The sequence below is a fragment of the Dermacentor silvarum genome, chromosome 6, assembly GCF_013339745.2.
Source record: "Dermacentor silvarum isolate Dsil-2018 chromosome 6, BIME_Dsil_1.4, whole genome shotgun sequence".
Lineage (NCBI taxonomy): Eukaryota > Metazoa > Arthropoda > Arachnida > Ixodida > Ixodidae > Dermacentor > Dermacentor silvarum.
In genome coordinates this window covers 142668639-142688364 of record NC_051159.1, presented here as the reverse complement: position 1 = coordinate 142688364, position 19726 = coordinate 142668639, and the positions used below count along the sequence as shown (strand labels likewise).

General features: G+C 45.8%; 2 protein-coding genes across 3 annotated transcripts in view; one reads left to right on the top strand and one right to left on the bottom strand.

Annotated features, from left to right (window-relative positions):
• Positions 1 to 15209, bottom strand: part of LOC119456111 (ATP-binding cassette sub-family G member 1) — a 41227-nt gene extending 26018 nt beyond the window's left edge. Inside the window, exons 1-4 of one of the 2 annotated variants that reach the window (XM_037717714.2) lie at positions 15115 to 15209; positions 8857 to 8925; positions 2971 to 3195; positions 2098 to 2215 (exon numbers count right to left, since the gene is read on the bottom strand). In XM_037717714.2, coding sequence (XP_037573642.1) covers positions 2098 to 2215; positions 2971 to 3195; positions 8857 to 8884 — 371 coding nt within the window. In that variant the 5' untranslated portion in view covers positions 8885 to 8925; positions 15115 to 15209. Of the gene's footprint in view, positions 1 to 2097; positions 2216 to 2970; positions 3196 to 4707; positions 4761 to 8856; positions 8926 to 15114 lie in introns of those variants that run through there. The other variant, XM_037717713.2, reaches the window with a different exon arrangement.
• Positions 1 to 19726, top strand: part of LOC119456114 (uncharacterized) — a 99796-nt gene that overhangs the window by 20855 nt on the left and 59215 nt on the right. The gene's annotated exons all lie outside the window — the stretch shown is intronic.

Genomic DNA, 19726 nt, shown 5'->3' with positions numbered 1-19726 from the left:
TAACACTGAGAAAGGTTTTTAACACGAAAGTGTTTTATGCCGGGGTCCACCAAGACTTCACTGACGTATTTCCGTCACGGAAATACGTCATAGAACATAATACAAAGAAAGAAACCAGAAGAAAAAGTTCCACAAACATGCAAAATTTGGAAATCGAACCCACGACCTGTCGGTCCGCGACGATAGATCGCCGAGCGTTTAACCCATTGCGCCACAAACGCATTTGCAGAGAGCTACACAGACGCGCCTTATATATCTAACACTCCTCCGTGTACCCGCGCTCTTGCTCGGGGCGGTGCCGCCACCTACGAGCAGAAAAGAGAAGTACTGCATTATGACACTAACGCGCACCGACAGTGAACGCTTCGGTGGTCTCAGCACTACGACGCCTCGATGCCAGCATTCGAAGGGACGCTGGCATCAAGAAGCACTACCAACGCCACCTAGGTGGCGTTCACCGTACTCAGCACAGCGGAGCGTGGCCTCCGCAATTAGCTCTGAAAATGTTTCTGAAGTTGATCGCGGAGGCTGCAATTACGACGCGCTGTACGCGCTGATTTGACTCGGTGACGATTCAGTTACGTGCTTTGTCTTGCGCGTTGTATTAGTGTGTCAGTTACGTGCTTCGTCTTTCGCGTTGTGCTAGCGTGTGCAGCGTAGTGCAGCTTCCATATGCACGACGGTTGCTCATGGTCATCGACGTTGGTAGTCGTGATGGAGGAGACGTGCCACCAGGCGTCAGCGTGGGTGCATCAACGCCTAAGGGCGCTTTAGCCACAAAACACCAATAGACATTATATATCAATGTGCAATAAACATTACACTACTTCTGTGAAGACACGTTTCACTTTCGTGTTCTATACCGATTCCTATATAAGAGGGATCAACCACATTTTTTTTAGATGCGAAGAAGCTTATGGCGGGGGCTTTGTCCGTCCCTCCCGCGGCGTCCCACAACCCCACAGCGCATGCGCGTCCCCTCCCCCTCTCTCTCCTCTCCTACGCTACCTCCCTTTCTCTCCTCTAGGAATCCTCTACTGTACGGAGCGGCGCCCGCGGCCCACACCCCCACAGCGCATGCGCGTCCCCTCCCCCTCTCTCTCCTCTCCTACGCTCCCCTTTCCCTCCTCTAGGAATCCGGAGCGGCGCGCACGACAGGTGGTGCGACAGCTGCATACTTCGCTGGGGGCGCCACGGTAGTTCCGCGGTATGAACATGACGGAGTGCGCGCGCCTCATTCTCTCTCTTGTGCAGCGCCGCGATGAGCGTTCGGGCCGCTGCCGCGAAACCATCTCCCGCTCAAGCTAACCATCTCCCCGCTGCTTGGCATCCACACATGGTTCCCCTTAGCGGGAGACGGACTAACTTTTTTTGCAAGCTCTTCGGTTCATTTTCGTCCTATAGATAGGGTTGTCTTTGAAAAGTATGGCACAATCGCAAAAGAACACAAGAAAAAAACAATAAAAATCAATTCCTTTAATTAAAGAAAAGCTACTATTAAAAAAAGCTGAGCTATGAATGAACGTTTACGTTACAAACAAGAACTTCAATCTATCGAGAAAGTATGCTTGTCGGTGTATTCTACCGGTTCTATTAAAGCTGCAGCCACATAGGATGAAAAGTGGCAGGTACAGCTCGATTATCTATCAGATGAACTGTGAACACTTTACACTTGCGTACGCTTATGACACAGTTGCTTCAGGACTCCGATGAACATTGAGTGCACCAGTTAAGAGAAGCTGCAGAATAGCAGGTGTTTACTTGAATAAAGGGTGATAAACGTTGAACAACCAGTTAAAGGTCGAATACGGATAACATAACCGGAGTTTAATTGCAAGTAAGTTATAGCTCTTTTTTTTTGTCCAGGACATTGCAGCGACGAGCCTGTCTAGGGAAGAGTAAGAAACTAAATCAAGAAAACTAAAGGTAACATTTTCTGGCATCGAAAAAATGCGCAGACTCGATGTGACGGCTGAGATTTTCCTAGATGATATTCGGAATTTACCGGCTCTGTTGGTGTTACAGTTGAATTATTTTCTGCGAGAAATCAACCAAATTTTCCCAGAAATGCTTATCAAGAGAAAGGTCATCACTTACTAATGACCGGAAAGCACGTTCATGAGCGTTGTTTTTCCAGCTCCGGAAGGCCCCATTATGGCAGTCATCGTGCCGGGGAGTGCTTTTCCGTACATGCTTTTGACAAGCGTCTTCTTTTCTGTTTGGAGTAGAAATCAAAACCGCGAGGGTGTAGACGTGTAGAGGTAGGCAAAAAAAAAAAAACGTGTGCCTAAAAAAATACGAGCCATGTCAGAGCCTCGCTTCAAGACGCATGCATGTATACAGCAACGCTTGCACTTATGCCGCAACTACGCGTATTCCAAGCGTGAAATGAGATACGCTACAACGAAAAAAAAAATTTCTTCTTCTAATAGTGTGTCAGGGTCGGTGTATAAATACATACAGTTGAAGTGTGCGCGCGTAGCTGGAGACGACTCCAGCTCAAATTCAAAAAAAAAAAAAACAACAACTTGTGTTGGAGTTTGAGTTTATTGAGTTTAATCTTAACGTCCAATTTACATCGCCACTTCAGGAGGGCGGCAACAGGCTCAATGACTGACAAGGCACGAGGACAACCCTCTTGGTGAAAAGCAGATCAAAACAGCTCTTTGCGTAAAACAGCTCAGACCTTAATAGGGCAGTAGTATTGGCCATGAAATTTCTCATAAGTTGCGTCCCTTTTGTCCACGCGCTGTGTGAAACCATCTTTAGTACGCGGGGTACCTCACGGACTTAACAGGGGCGTGGTAACTGTACGTGCTGAGGCGCAGTATTGTGAACATGGTGTTTCAATGTACTTCAAATGTTGGCACCATAGCACGAATCCTTGTAGCACCATTTAAAAGGTTTCAACAACTCTAAAATCAGCCATTGAGCGAACCTAAACTTTCCTTGGTAAAAAAAAAAACATACCTTTTCGTTGTTTAACGGCGTATGAAACGTTCTTCCACTCCAGTGTGACGCTGCTACGAGGGCCTTCAGGCTTGAGAGGAACACTGTAGCTGTTTTCCACTCCGATGATATCGGCATACAAGCGGGTGGTGCTATACTTCTCGTTTCCATTGAAGTTCGGCTGTGGCACATCGCCTTTGAAAGTGTTGGCACCATTTATGTGGGTCCGGGAGTTTTGTTTGGAGGCTAGAAACAGAAGAGGACATATGCGAACGTTTGTGCGGGCGTGGGCACCAGGTCTCGTTACATTAAATCAATTACCGAATTTGCTTGAACACAATTGCGAATGTTGGGCACTAAAGTCGCAGGCGTCTGCAGAGCTGCAAGTTGTCTAATTATTGAAAAATGAAACGTCCCTAAACGAATTCACCGGCAGTGCAGAATAGCTTCAGCATACGCGGAGCTGACAAGCAGGGCGCGAAGTAACCTTTTTCTCAAATACTTTGTTTTCAAACGAGGCTTTCTCCTTACCTGTTTCGAAGCTGCCGGCGGCTTGCATATGTCATCATATGCAAGATTCCCATAGATGGCTGCTATCGGCTGATAGCTGACATCAATCAAGGAGGGTGTTTGGATCAGTGCGCTTCTTTATACCGTTCATGTGTATATTTATTGACGCAGTTTATTGAACAAGCTGAAGTAAGCGAAAATCTGCGTTTCGAATTTCGGTAAGAATTACGAACTAACGAAAGAAGCCGGCAATCGTCTGCTCACGCTCAGCCACTGCCTCCCGCGTAGGAATTAAACTTTGACCACGCTGCTTATTGCTGTCGTATCGATTGGGTATCGCTATATAATTTCTCGATTAGCTTTGAACACTAAACTAGCCTCTAACTACGCGAACCGTAAGGTCACACCACACGTACGCTTGTCAGCGCAAGCTCACTACAGGCCACTCCTTTGCTAGACGCCTTGGCAGGCAATGCTTCGTTTTCAGCTATCGACAGCAGTTAAAAATGCGCAAGTTGGATGTGGCTACTATGCAACAGGTAAGCTGGAGCAGGAAAAAGTCGGTCCGCACCAAGTAGGACTGTCAGACTGGAGCGTATGAGCGCGCACTCAAGCCCCGTCGTGCGCATTGCAAACGCTGCGCATGCGCACTACACTTGTATGTAGCTGCGTCTACTACGTAGCATAGATGTCGCGGCCGCCGCGGGGTGCCGTGACGAATCCGCTCGCTGAGCTCACTGCTGTTCGCTGAGGACAACCGCGTTTGGCGTTTCACGCGTCGTAGCCGCCAAAATCGAAAATATCGGTGTCTACGTGAACATCCAAAATCGAATTTGATCTGCGCGCCACGGTGACTTTTACAGAAGGCGGAGCGTTCTGCACGCCCCGCTCCATTGTAGCCGTCACAGTGCAAGACATTAGAGAAGGAGAGGGAACACCGCGAAGAGGACCAACGGTGATCTTTGATTTTCAATAACTCCGCGCTTCTGGTGGGCCTACTGAAGTCCTTTTTGCTGCGAAGTATTTCTAAAATGTTGTATTTTAACTTCAAATGCATTTCTAGTATTCGAACAAAACAGTGTTCTAGGCCCCCTTAAGCAAGCTTTGTCTAACCCCATGCCCACTGATTCTCCTGAGTATCGACAGCCCTGATATATTCCTGGTGTAGTCAATCATTTAATATACGCAGGCTTGAAGTATCTCTCACCAAATTGCATTGTCGGATTCCCTCTCGAAATGTTTACCTACCCAGGTCTGATTTGAGGTGTTTCCCTCTTGGCATTTTCTGCAAGGAGAAGGAAACAATAATGCACGTCTTTCTGTCGTGCCGCCACTTTGTTATACTGCCCTTGAAATACCCTTCCGCAAGATTGGCCTGAACGTGACAATTTACGTCAACCTGTCATTTGGAGCTCCGACTCTTGGGTACAGTCAGAGGGATGTTTGCGCCGGTGTCCAGGAATTTATTATTCATTCAGCGATTGCCCATCTAAATATTCTTCATTTATCATTTAACTTTTCTAGTAGAATGCAATTCAGACTACGTTAATCATTTTCTTTTCTTGCGCCTGTAATATTGAATTTATTAGTTTTAGGAAATTTGCAAGTTAAGTTTAATTTCTACATTTATTAGGCCTTATCCACTTGTGTTGGCGAATCCCCTACAGTGGGTGTGACTAAGACGTACACAGGACAAAACAACAACCATCTTGTCAGCCACTGAAGTCATTATAAATGTTCTGTAAATAGTATATTTCGTGCTTCTCTTCTTCCCGTAACATTTTTGGTGAATGTTGGATGTTTTTACTCCACACAAGGAGGCGCTCCGCTGCAGACGCTCCCTGGTTGGGTCTGCAATGCCAATTCGAGGCGAGAATAACCTCGAGTCTTTATCAACTAAAGTGCCCACCGTTATCTTAGCGCAACCGGCTTGACCCATGCAGATTCCTTTTACGGCACCGACTGCGTTAACATAGAGGACCAGCGACAGACGTAGAGCGCGTGAGCTCGCATAACCGATGAAACCCAACTCTCATGCTGGCAAATCTGATATTCTACTTAAAAGGTGCAGCGAAGGCTTGCGTCTGAAACCTATGAGGAAAAACTGGCCAGTTGAACAATATGCAAGGAAACGTTTCGAGAGGTATTTGGCAGGCCGTGCCAAAAAAAGGTATTTGGCAGGCCAAAAATACCTCGCTTCGCGTTTCCAGATGTGCGCTGAATCCTACCTTACGCACAGTCAACCACAAAATATTACGGACCATGAAATCTGAGAAAAAGCGGAATATCTCTGCAGCCTCACAACATAGTTTGGTACTTGCATTTCGGGCCTCGACTAGAATATCCTAACAACATTGTCGTATACAGGTTTACTGGCTATTGCTGCAGGCTGCTCGGGAATTGACCGTTTTTTTTTTTAGATTCCGTGGTCCGTAAGCTTTTGTGGCTGACTGTACATCCAGGACGTGCGCGCTGTGCGCTGCAAGGTGCACCCAATGATGCCCGAAGCTGATAAGGTCGCGCATGTCATTAAGAGCATGTATAGAAGATGATGTATTTCACTTCCTTGTTTTTGAAAATTAGAGCACTGTGAATGCCATCATTACCGGATGCTGGCGGTTTGAGGAATACAAGTTTCGCCTCATTGTTCACCCATTTGCCCGCCTTCCCAACAGGGGTGCTATATCCGCCTACGAATACTAACCACCATCTTGTCAGCTGCAAAAGTATATGTAAATATTCTCTAAATGTGTTTTGTGCTCCTCCTCTCCCCCTAATGTTTTCCCTTATGTACGACCGCTTGGAAGCGACTATACTTGATAGGCCAGTCGATGAATACGCCGTGGCTTCAGAAGTTCTTTGTTACAACCTTTTGTCACGCCACCGTCGCGCACAATGGCCAACGCGGAAACTCGAGGGCTCATTCTCTCTTGTACTCATTTATTCTTGCGTAAGGTTACGCCACCGTAGCCGGGAGCGAGTTTCCATACTCTGATAACGGCCGGAAAAGTGAGTCTGCGCGGTGCAAGGCATAAGTTTCTGATGTGTAAAGGCCCGAGTGAGATGTGACGCTGCTAGCTGAGCACTTAAATGTCGGCCATTCTGCCGAGGAAAACACGGTTGCGTACTCCTCTAGGTCGGCGCCAGCTAGTTGGCCCTGCACTTCGGAGCACATTTGATGCATCGCGAAATCACATATGATTCAGTGAAACACACATTCATTGTATCCTTCGAGTGAATGAACAGCGCGTGTCTGTTGCGAGTGCGCCCGATCTGCTCAAGTGCTATGTTTGCAATGTTAAGGTATTCAAATTGAACGAGTGAATAGTTACACTCTCTGAGACATACAGTGACCATGGCTGCACGCTAACATGCTGTCACCATCAGCTGACACTGTAAAGCTTTTTAGCGCTAACATACTTTAAGTTGAATAGAAAAAAAGAATATCGATCTCAAGCCCCCGCTTAAAGGTAGGAATGATAGTGCTCGAAACTTAAATAATAAAAAAGAAACGACGAGAGCCAGTAACACATTCTTTTCTGCTAAAAAGAAAGTTGTAGTCGAACATTTACGGAAATGTACTGCAAGATTGGAGTACATAAATGAATGAAAACTTCATGATAGCTTACAAAAACACTGGATAATGATAAAAATAAATGTTATTAGTGTTCCTGGAAGCGAGTAGTACGCAAATTTATAGCAAAAGCTTGACCTGCTCTTGGACAACACAAGGCATGTCCCTGAATGTACTACGAAAGTTTGGTTGTTTGTTGAGGATGCATTAAAAGCCCGGAATAAGGACATTTGTGCTCGCGTCGTATTGCGTTTAGTGTAAACGTTGTCACGCGGCTAAACGTTGAGAGAGACGGTATGAATGACGCGAAGAGCAACTTTGAAATTCATACACCACGTTCGTGTTGACAACTTCTTGCAAAACTAACGACTAGAGAAACAATTTCGCGGATAATTCTGACATGTTAATTGTAAGTAAAGTATTCGACTGACATTCGAATCTATTTTATCCGCAGTTACAGCTGAACGCCACAACATGCGCCAGAGGTAAGTTGCTAAGTATAAGAGAGCTTCGTTTACTACGAAAAAACAACAACAAAAGACGCGGCAACTGTTTTCTTTGTGCTTTCATGCGATATGTTAAGGTAAATATAGAAGGCAACCGCGGTATAGGAACGCGCGCCCAAATACAACGTACGCAAGTTTGTTCGTCAAAGCCTGTTCTAAATATAACAGCGGATGGAAACACAAATAATAATAAACGCTGGCATATGGAGCATGACGACTTTGCAGCAATCTCTTCAAACTGAAGAACAGTCCCGCCAATTCAACACACTAAAGCTTTTTACACCCTTATGGGTGTTGGTTTGTCCCATGGGTAGCTTTAAATAGTTTTATTGCACACGGCAGCGATCTCTAACCAGACGTGCGACGAGAAAACGCGAAGTTGAAAACTGTGTAATATATCTGACCACCTGGAGCGCACAGAAATATCCGCCACGAAAACTTGACAGCGACCGCATCGAAATTGCAATGAACTTTTCGTGTCCAATGTCGCAGCTACTATCATTTATACTTGCCCCAAAAAGTGGGCAAACAAAACAAAATTCTTGGTTCCCACCAACAATTCGATCTTACCCCTTAAATGTGAGCATGTTTGCCATGGGACAACCAAGCACCCAAGCACCCATACAGGTGTTAAACCGTTGCGCGTGTATATATTAAAGCGCTAGTAAAGCCGACAGTCTGCAATGTTTCAGCGTACGTGCGCGGAATGAACGTCAGAGCGGCAGAGAGCGTTGCGAACACAGTACCGGCGTCCATACGCCCAATAATGTAGGTTACTTAAAGTCGCGCGGCGTGCCGACTTTCATTGAAAGCAGCACTGCACTCCCCCCCCCCCCCCCCCCCCCCCCCCCAATTTATTAGTCGCAATATTTCATAACGGTACTCGCTAATTCCTGATGTACGTGTTTGTATAAACAGACACTGTTTCTTTCTTTTATTGCATTTCTCGAAAGCGGTTGAGGAAAGAAATTGTTCCCAAGCAGATACTCAAGTAAGGATTACCGACGAATGTATATGAGGCAAAGTAATTGCACTTCAATGGAATTCCGGTGCAACCTTGAGCTTTCAGAATTCGACTTGACACTTAAAATGAGAGAATGTTTAAGAATACGGAGTCAAAAGCATACTAATATAGACTGGCTAAAGATTATATTGTCGAAAGGAGCACCGCCAAGTTAGACAAGGTGCAAATATGCGATGCATTTACCCTTAAACTCTGCGCTTTTTCTGGTTTGACCCCGATTCCGACAAATGTGACTACGCGAAGTTGGACATCGGAAGCGTTGCGGGAGCACCGAAAAACGACGGTCTACTCACTCTGCCGGCTTTGCACAGTCAGTTCCATGGCTATTTTGGCACCGATCTCGGCTGGCAAGAGTTGCCGGTCTGCAAGGGGAGAGCGGGCACAAAGAAGGAGAAGGCAAGAGTTGCGTAATACGACGTTATTACTCCGCCGTCTCACTTTCCTGTCACGTTCTCTTTGAGCACTCTATTTCGTTTTAGTTGCCACGGACGAGTGCTAGTCGAATGACACCGAAGCCGTAAAACGGCAAAGAAACTTGAGGAGTTGTGCTCAGCTCTTATCTGCTGCACATTACAACCGTGGAACGCTATAAGGCTCAGTGAGACTTCGCTAGTTTCGTAGACGCTGCGCAAATTTCCTGTAGCGCTATGCAGAAGAAAAACAGAAATGCTAAAAAAATAAACCAAGAAACGAATTAAAAAAGGTCGGCTATCGGGCATTATACTGAGACGGATCAAACGTTTTTAATGCGAATATACTTCTCCCCCTTCTTCTCTAAGGTAAACTCAAATCATAGATCTTTGGTAGCCTTGATTGAAAAGAGTTACTTGTCAAGGTTATTTTCTATATTCAAGTAGGAGTTGACTTGTTGCTGTCATTAGTAACAAAATCGCAGTGACTAGTGAATTTTCTTCAACTGTTTTTTGCTTTGTGGTTGAGAAGAAGAAGAAAAAAAAGTTGCCAGTGGTAAGTCGTGATGTTTGACGTGCGTTACGACCATTTTCTTATTTATTCAGCGGATGGTGGAATGAGCAAAGGTACACTTGCGTCATGTAATATTGCCTTTTTCATGCGGCCCCTTGTGCATCGAGCATTGGGCCCCTCGGAAGCATCTTAGTGGTTTCACAAGCCCACTTTTTTCGTTCATATGTGAGTAAAATTTCATCAGGGACGCCGACTTGGCGCTTATGTAAGATCGTCGGATATTATAATCGTGGTGGGAAAATATGCTGAAACGGTGCCAAACCAGTCCCACCCCCTCCTCCTTTTCGAGCTTCTTCCATCGAGCGAAGGATTCTCCTTGAGGCATCTGTAGTTTGTGCCAAGTTGGTCTCTTAGATTAAAAAAAAAACGAAAAAAAAAACGCTTAACCTTGTACTCGGCCGCGTAACGCTTGAAACAGCGTAGTTGGGCGATCGTAGCCCAGCATTTTACGGAAGTGCGCGCGAACTTTTCACCTTATTACTCATGATGATGATAATTTCTTTTCGCGCGTCGCGGACTTACGGCCGTCACTGCGCGTTGCATAGGTCAGTTTGCAACACCGCCACCGCGTTCCAATGCCGACACCGCGTTCCAGGAGACTCCCTCCGTGAATGCATCTCTCGCTCTCATAGCGCGCAAAACCTCTTCACCTCGCAGAGCAAGAGCGTAAGAACGCGCCATCTGTGGACGAAGACGACGACGCTCGAACGCAATCATAAGGCTCGCATAAATGCATGCTCTGCTGGCGTGGCTGTATAGCCTAGCTTCACAGAGGAATGAATTTAGTCGCCATTACTTTGTACCCTTTACTTGGAACCACTGTGTTTCAACGTAGTTCACTCTAGTAATATTCATGGTTTCAGTGTTTTTGGAACAGAGGTAAAGGTGCTGGCATATGCAGACGACCTCGCTTTCTTTTGCACGTATCACAACGCGCAGTATCACAACTGTGGTGTCTAAGATAGAGAAATTTGGTGCAATTTTTGGTGCACGAATGAGGTGTGCTAAAAGTTTGGGGCTTTGGTTTGGCTCATGGATCTTTAAATTGACACATTTCGCTGGTATTGAATGAACTTGTCAACCACCAAAATACCTGGGCGTTCCATTGGATGCATGTAAGTCAAGTGCACATTACTGGAGAGAACGTGTGCCAGCCTTAAGACGTTATGCCCAAACATTTGTCTCGCCTAATCTCTCCGTCTTTGGCAGAGCTAAATCGTGCAATTTATTTTTGGCAACAAAAGTCTTCTATGTGCGGCAAATAATAAATTGTTCCAGGGTTTACACACAGCAGTTTCACCGAATATTTGCAACCTTGATTTGGTCATCATCTTATGAGCCAACGAGGCGTGAGAATATTTTCAGACCAGTTAGTGCAGGCGGTCTTGGCCTGGTTCACCTTTATGTTAGATTATTAGCGTCTCGTTTCATCTTTTTTCGAGACTGTTCTCACCCATTAGTTCAGGCGTTTTTGCAAGTTAATCTCGTCAACGTTTCACCAAATGTAGTAATTTCGGGAAATTTTGCTTTGCATTCATATTTGCAGGGATTCATGCGTGAAGTGTGCCTCTCAGTGCGTTTTCTTGCAGTGAGGTTCTCAAATGAGTATTTGTTCTCTATCTCCAGGAAAAATTTGTATAAAGATCTAATTGATATGCTTTTTAAACCTCCGTTATACCGATCGCTGTACATCGGCTTACCTGGAGATGACGTCCTTGCACGGGTCTGTAAAATGCCTATTCCTCCACACACCAAAACATTCTTCTTCAAAGTGCACACTGAAACGTTACCTGTTAAAACCTGGTTAAATAGGAAATGTATCTTTGTATCTTCGATTAACTGTCGTCTCCGTAATGTACTGGAAACTATAGAACACTGCTTTATTGATTGCAAGGATGTCATATTGTTTTGGGACGTTCTCCAAAGGACTTTAAAAATGATCTTGATATAAATGCTTATACAATACGACATCTGATACCACCTAAATGTGAAGATGTGCCTTTTGACATGCTCTTACTTATGGCGTTGCACAGTTTATGGAAAACTAGCTTGCTAGACCGGAATGCAGAACCAATTGTATCTTCGAAGTCACATTTCATTCGGATGATTTCACAACTGAAAGACTTTTATGATCAGAGTGAATCCCAACCAGAATGGTATCCATTGTTGATGCAGTGTATCCTTTTGCCTCCCTTTTAGAGAACTCTTACCGTAATAATTGTACTGTGAAGTGTTTGTTTTGTGCTTGTAGACGCGGCTCTAAGTCTGTTTTGGCTGCTATGAAAATATCTTACGCATGTACGTTTTATATTCGCAATAAATACCAGGAAAGAAAAAAAAAAGTGGCTGTATAGCCTAGTGGTTACGACGCTCGCTTTGGGACTGGGGGTATGTGGGTTCGAATCCAGCCTCGGCAAGAAAGTTTTTACTTTATGAGTAGTTTCTTGCTACGCACCACAAATTACGGCTGGCTTTAACAGCGAAGCTGTTAAATATTAAAAATAAAATATAAATATAAATTATAATAATAATTACAATTATAAAATAATAATAATATAGTAATAATAATTATAATTATAATAAAATAATTAAATATAGAAAATAAATTCTCCAGCGAAGCTGTTAAGCCAGCCGTAATTGTAACAGCGAAGCTGTTAAAAGAGGACGTCTGATTAGCTAGAGCCACTCTATTTATTGAAAGACGGAACGCTGAAAACGGTTCGGCGGAAAGTTTTAGATGGGCGAAGCATCTTATGCTCGAGGCTATGCCACTACTCCCTCCCTCCGCTTCCACTTCCGGTTACGCTTCCGGTTCCGGAGAACTCTTCCGACGTTTTGCCCGAATGATCCCCCGGTGATTCGCCCAATCATCATCATTCACATCGTCCTCTCATTCTCCTCCCGCAACGCCGCGATGAGTGCCACGGACAGCGCCTACGTCAACGCCAGTGTTAGCGCCGTGGACCGCGCCGCGGAGTAGAGGGCTCTAGCCGCTGTCACGAAACGGCAGCCTCGACAGGCCGATCTGAAAACTAATGGTAACTTGAGTCGGGCCCCATGGCTGCTTCGCATACTATTCAAGGTTCCCCTACGGGAAGATGGTGTAATATATTTTTAACGTCGCTCTGATAAGTAAATGTGGCGTTTCGAAAACAATGTGACAAAGAAAGAAAAAAAAATATTATGATCGACGTACGTCAATTTACTATTAAACCTAAAGGGTTCTTACACATCAGTGGTGCGGAACTGGCACTGATGTAGGTATATAAGTAAAAAGCAAAAAGTGCCTGTATACTCGTTACAACCTTTTTTTGGCTGTGATGAAGAACACAACGGTACAGAATCGTCTGGCTGCGTCTTCTCTATGCTCTGTGAAAACACGTACGAGCCCATCATATTCTATTATGCCTAGTTCGGAGCCATAGGCCGAGCATTCTAACGTATTTATGTACCATATGCTTATCATTTCTATGCTTAGCGTATATTCTTCATATTGGTAGTGAAAAAAAAAAATAAAGCCACGTTTACCGGCAGTAGCCCTGTCTGAGAGAAGGAATGGAGGCTGCATTCTCTCAGTCATCCACAGTTCATTGTTTCAAGCTATGGGTCTTTTCTGAAACACGGGGTGACACTGTAGAGCTGGTTTGCCCTCTTGTGTGCTTTCTCATCCACGGGTGAATAATTACGCTAAGGCGACGCAAATAAACACAAGCTCCAACATGACTAAAAAAAAAGGCTCCTCCCTTGTTTCCTAGGTCTGTGTTAGATCCTTTTACGGTTGAAAGAACTCAGCGGATGTTTCGCAATACCGAGGCAAACACGCGTGCTCGGAATCTCACACCGTAAGAGGCCTTCGGAATATCACTGCATACTGGCTGCATACTTGACGTTTCTGAAAATAGGGCGAGATAGGGAGAGAGTGGATGGACGATGGCTCGCAAAGTGTTTTGCTTCTCACGTTCCCGGCGATAAGTGGTTGGCGGCCTGATGGCTATGTGCTGCTGCTACTGGTGCCTTAGCAGGCTTATGTTGAATTCCAATGGCGGAGTCAGAGCAAGTTTTTCTGCTCGTTTCGGAGCAAGTTTGTTCCAATGACAGAGTGAGGGCGGGAGTAAAGTGTTCCAATGAGAGAGTCGGAGTGGATTCAGAGCGGGAGTCACTCCGTGGAGCAGGAAAAGATGCTCCGCCAAAATAGGCGGAGTGGACCGGAACTCTGCGTGACGCATTTCCTTTACAACGTTTGTCTGCTGGGGGGCGCCACCTGTCGCGACTCGGATAGTTCGGCAAAGCGTGCGGCATTGCTTCTGCTACTCTACAGCGACAGCTCCGAGTCGGAAAGCTCAAGTTCCGACACGAGCGATTTCTCGGAGAGTAACAGCGACGCTGAAACTGCCACTTACGAGCGGGAATTTGAAGGATGTTCCGCATTCCCGCGATGAGGCCCAAAGTAGTCGGCTAGACGCCTACCATGTTTGTCCGCATACTGTGTGCTCACCATAGCAGACAAAATCTGCTGCGCGCTTGGCGAGATATCCATTCCGCACTTTTAAGCAGCAGGTGAACGGCGCGGAATAGACAAGTGACCGGTGCGGTGGTGCTGTGAGCAAACAGCGGAAGGGAATGACAACACGCAAGGTATCCTGGGTAACTCAGCGCCAGAAGGATAGAACTTCCGCTTCCGCCTTGCTCCGGCGGCGCAGGTTGTGTTCCACTCGCGGATTTGGAGGCGTTGCTCTGCGCCAGAGTCGAGTGCTCGCTCGCGGAGTCCGTTGGCTGCTCCGGCTCCGCCATTGGAATTCAACATTAGTTACTGCCATTGACTTGGCAAATTTTCTTCTCTATGCTGACCCTGATTATGCTGAAATGTATCAGCGCAGTTTTTTTTTTTTCATTAGGAGTATCAAAAAGGATAAAAGTGTATGTATGCGAAGTGTGGGACGGCGGTCACGTGGTAGAGAAGGGATGGGAGAGTTTAGAGAGAGAGCAAGGAGAGGAAAGGCAGGAAGGTCAACCAGAAGAGCATCCGGTTTGCTACCCTGCACTAGGGGTAAGGGAAAGGTGAGATAGAAAGAGAAAAGAGAAGGGAGAGTTTAAATGAGCATAAAATCGGGCCCTTCGGTTTCCTTTCTTCTCCTTCATATATATATATATATATATATATATATATATATATATATATGTTTTAGCTGGCCGTGGTCTACTTCGGACCACCGTAAGTATCACTTCGCTCCTGGAAGAGGCAGGACGTGTGTCGAGTTAGCTCCTGAATGAACACTTAGCAATCTGGTGAACGTGGTTTAAATCATAGATCCGGGAACTCAAATAGGTGTGACGTAGTGCTAACACATTTCTCTCGCATTTACCGCTCAATCGGCACTAATATATTTCTTTTATCACAAATTTGTTTTGTCAAAGAAGGCAAGTTGCAGACGTAGTGTTGATTTGGCACGCTAAATCTAATCAATATACCCAATGCGAACGTAGTTCTCTGCTTTAGCGCACTGCCACCTGTTCGTGGCTTTGAGAGTATTTAAGCGCTACACGGAAAAGCAACAAACAATACTCACTTGGTCGTTGACCACGTTTAGAGAAACATTGCGACGAAGGCCCTGTTGTGTGTGCGGTCTTGCTGCTCTCACCATGTAGGCAGCGATACCCGCCTCAGCCTAGCACGTCAGCCTCGTACGTATCTGGCTAGCAGCGATAAGAGCTCTTTCTTAAAGAGATAAAGCAGCTGCAGGCATTTGTAGCTCCCTGTAATGCCACGACTTCTTATCGAAACACGTGTGCGGAGACTGCTTCGCTACTGAGACGCTTATCTACTTATATGGATGTGCCAATATTCACTGCGAAGCTTGCATTACCAGAAAAAGCGCATCGCATCGCTGCACTATCGCAATAAGCTCCCGAGCATAATAATGTGCTAGACAACCACTATTGCATTTCATAGTGAAGCGCATCTGTAAAAAAAAAAAAAAAAAAAAAAAAAAACTAAGTGTTATTACAAGATTAATATATGAAGTCCTACTGCGGCGGGGGGGGGGGGGGGGGGGGGGTGTTACGTGCCAGTACCACGATATGATTATGAGGCAGGCTGTAGTGTGGCACTCCGAATTGATTTTGACCACCTGTGGTTGTGCAACGTGTCCCAAATCTAACTATACGAGCGTTTTTGCATTCCGCCCCAATTCCAATGCTGTAGCCGCGGCTGGGATTGAACCCACAATCTTAAGCTCAGCAGCGCAACGCCATAGCCACTAAGCTACCGCGGCGGGTGCAAATTCTGACGTGGTGGGCTGTTCCATTTCTCCGGCGAAAATTATTCGGCTGGTTTCAATTCTTTATACAGGTGACTGAGGCTGCAGAAGCTCAGAAATTAGGTGCGGTAAGGTCAAAGAATGTTCAATGTCGCACACGGTGCAATGCGAGGCCTTCCTTTTCTCTCCGCATTAGGCCAGAACGTAAGCGGTATCCGGAGTGTTTCCGCATACGTTTAGAAGTGCAGGCCGGTTCGTGTGTCATTGTCAATAGACGGGGCAGAGAGCAGGTCAAAACACGAGCGCTCGTACTGTTTTGTCTTGCTCTTTGCCCTATGTATTGCGCGGTTTCATCCTCGTTTGTGAGCACCTTGCCTACAAGTCCTAATTCCCCCAATGCTTTCCTTGGCTTCATTGTCAGTTGGCTTTTACATGGTCATATATATATATATATATATATATATATATAATGCCACAAGGTGTCATACGCCCACGCTAAGAAAGAAGTTAGACTGGGACGCACGCTCTGCTAGATGCGGGCATTGAAAAGGAGGACGTAGAGGCTGAGGACGCAGGCTTTAGAATATCCACGCCATCTTGTCCAGCTGTTTATCTTGCCAACGCTGTGCTCGTCCTCAAGTGTCAGTTCATGACCAAACTGGCGGAGTTGCTGGGTACGGTTCATGCGATGCCACAAACCCTTTCTGGTAGCGGGAGTACCAGCGCTATACTAGTGAACACACCTGTCCATCGGGCCAGCAGGCGAATCCGAGGATTGCCTCCGGAGCGTCATCACGTCTCCGAAACAACATCGGCGCCCCCACGGACCAGTATGGAAGGACTGCTTTCTGAAGGAATGTCGACGGCTCCACCGACTGTTGTGCAAGGTACGGCCACACCGGCAACTGAGTACCTGCTTCAGAATATACTAGTGCCGCAAGTGTTCCATGGAAATATTTTAGAAGAATAAGAACACTGGTTGGCTCAGTTTGAGCGCGTTGCAGAGATCAACAGGTGGAGTGACTCGGCGAAGTTGAGAAACGTGTACTTCAGCTTGGAGGATGGTGCTCGCACTTGGTCGAGAACCGAGAAGGGCTCGCGATACCTTATAGCATATATATATATATATATATATATATATATATGCAACAAAGAGAAGGGCAACTGAGGGGTTCGATGTTTTTTAATCATGACCATGTGAATGCTAGCAGACAATGAAGCCAAGGAAAGCATTGGGAGAAATTTGCTGTGGTTGAAGGGGAAATGTCTAAAATAATAAAGAAAAGGGATAGGACAGTAGACGAAAAGAGAACTTGGCGCCCGAGGGGAGCCGAGCCCACAACTTGCGCATTGCGCGTGCGTTGCACTACCAGTTGTGCTACGACGGCGACTATCAATCCGTCCACTAACTTGGGTATTTATCTTTACTATAGATCTAGCCCTGGGAGCGTTAGCCAGGGTCACTCAGATATATGTGTGTGTGTGTGTCGATGTTGCGGCTTCCGCTTTCTCTCCGATGGTACTGCCAAATATGTCGAGCGATTTGCTGAAGTAGTCACCCACCAACGTGTGACTGCTCGACGTCTACCCTCGAGAGAGTAGCGTGTAGACGCCGTGGTATCGTGCCTTCCATCGCGTTGCCCCGTGACGTAGTTTACTGACGCTTTGTTGCATCTCTGTAAGAGCCTGGAAAGGATTGAAATAAATTCCTGCGAGTCTCTAGATATAATATGGCCTCTTGTAGGAAGGCCAACATTTACGTACTTCTGAAAATGACCTGCGTCTCAAGCGTCGTAAGCATTTTCCTTTGTGCGTACGAGCCTTCGGGCTTCATTGATATCATCGCGACACTTTACGCGCATAGCTGGACACGCATCCTGTCAAAGTTAGCAATTTAGCGCGAGTAGAAGCACGAGCGACAAGAGCAGGGTCGAGCGTTTCTCTGCTTGCGGCGACGGTCGCCCGTCAACTGGACGTGGTGTGAGTGTCCTTGTAAATAAAGTGCGCAGCACCAGGCGTCAAGGCGGTCACTGAACTAGCCAATTTGGGGTCACGTTCTCCGATTGCAAGTGCATGCGAGCTGTCTACTGTCGCCTGGCAGCGTTCCACGAGAGCAGGAGATCAATGACGTCGCACAACAGGCTTCTACGTTATCGAGTGAAACCAGTGATTGCGCGCCGTCCCGCGGCACCGACTGATTATGATGTGTTAAATGGGCGCGTCAAGCAACTGAGGGCGCGCCTTACTCTTCTTGTTTGGAATCTCAAACAGAAGAGTAAGTAAGTTCTAATAAAGGAAAAAAAAAGCAGCTGCAAGGACGTTTCATATACGAGCAGAAACAATTAAATTTTTTTTTGGCCCGGTTGTCTCAATTCAGCCCCTAATTGGACTATTAGCTTTGTTATGGCTTTGTCATGCAAAACACGCTGGTCGTCGTCATCGATCAACGGACCACGGAAAATAGGTAGTGCTCACCTTGGTCGGTCTTTGCCCATAGCGCCATTTGGGGACACCGAACGATGATGGTTTCTCTATTGCCTCCAAATATTTCAGGATATTTCAGGCGTTCTCTTTGAGTGAGGAGAAGAACGTTGTAGGCCTCACGAAGAAGGTTAATAAAGACTTGGTTGCTCGCATTTTCAATGACTGTACAAAGCCCAGATGTTGTAACACGAACGTATGAGAAAGGTACACTATCTATTTCGAAATAAATAGGAAAGAAGCAAGTAAGAAATATCCAGACTGAAGTGACTTTTTTACCTTTCTGACTTAAATACGGCGAACAGCAGCTATGCACTCCGACTTCTCGATACGCGTAAACTTCCACGTGACCCTGAGAAGATTTTCCTGGTACATCTGCAGAAGTTTGAGAGAACTTCAACGAACTCTTAAAACCCCTTGACAGTGTAAGAGACCGGCCCGCAATCCGAAGCAGCTTGCATGTGGCAGCAGACTGACGCTGTTGAAAGCACACACCAGGTTTAGCCAACCTTCCCCTAGATGTCCTTTAATAAGTTCGCCTTTACCCCTAGCGCATTTATTGGGGATTTTTTTTAACGGACACGCGAATATCGCTCACACCATGTGCAGCGAAAACGCGAACACCGGTACATGTAAAGCATATATTCTTTCTACAGAAATTTCTAGAGGGAATTCTGGAGCTGCGATTGCTGTGCTGCCGTGTTATCGTTGCGTAGTACAAGCACTTATTTATTCTTGATCCTTGTGGTTTCAGGCGTTCTTTCGGCGTCACTTCTTACGCTTTACCGTCCAAATGTCCAACCAATCAGTTTTCTTAACACGGCAGGGTAATAAGGTCTCTGCGTACACGCAAAAATTATAATCACATAACTGCCTGCATTCCTATTCCGTTGAAGATATTCAATTTGGGAACTCGAAAAGCCCTTAGAAGCCAGATGAACGAAATACAATTATAGCAAATCGATCCCACACTGGCTTAACCACCATCATTTTAGATCGCGTCGACGATAACTCCACAGTTCCTTCTAGTAATTTTTGTAGGAAACTCAATGGAGCGAAGGAGGAGTGCGCCGGAATGCAGATGCGCCGACGTGGCAGGCACTGCATCTCAATTCGTGTTTTGAGCGAAAAAAAATGGTAATAGAAAATAAAGAAAGATATATGCATTTGTGTTTTGAGCATGAAATGGGTCAGATGAAAAGCCATATAGGCGTCCGAAAGCAAGCAGTGTAACAATTACTTGCTCCCTTACATGAAATGTACACCAATCAGTGATTTTAATATATGCACATCTTGTCAAGTGTCTGTGCTATGTTTAACAAGTTATTATACCGGAAAAAGAAGGTGCCTAGCAGTCGCTCTAATGTTGTAGCTTGACACTGCAAGATTATTGGTTCAAGCCCCTCAGACACACATGTTCGGCTAACTTACCTTGCCTTTT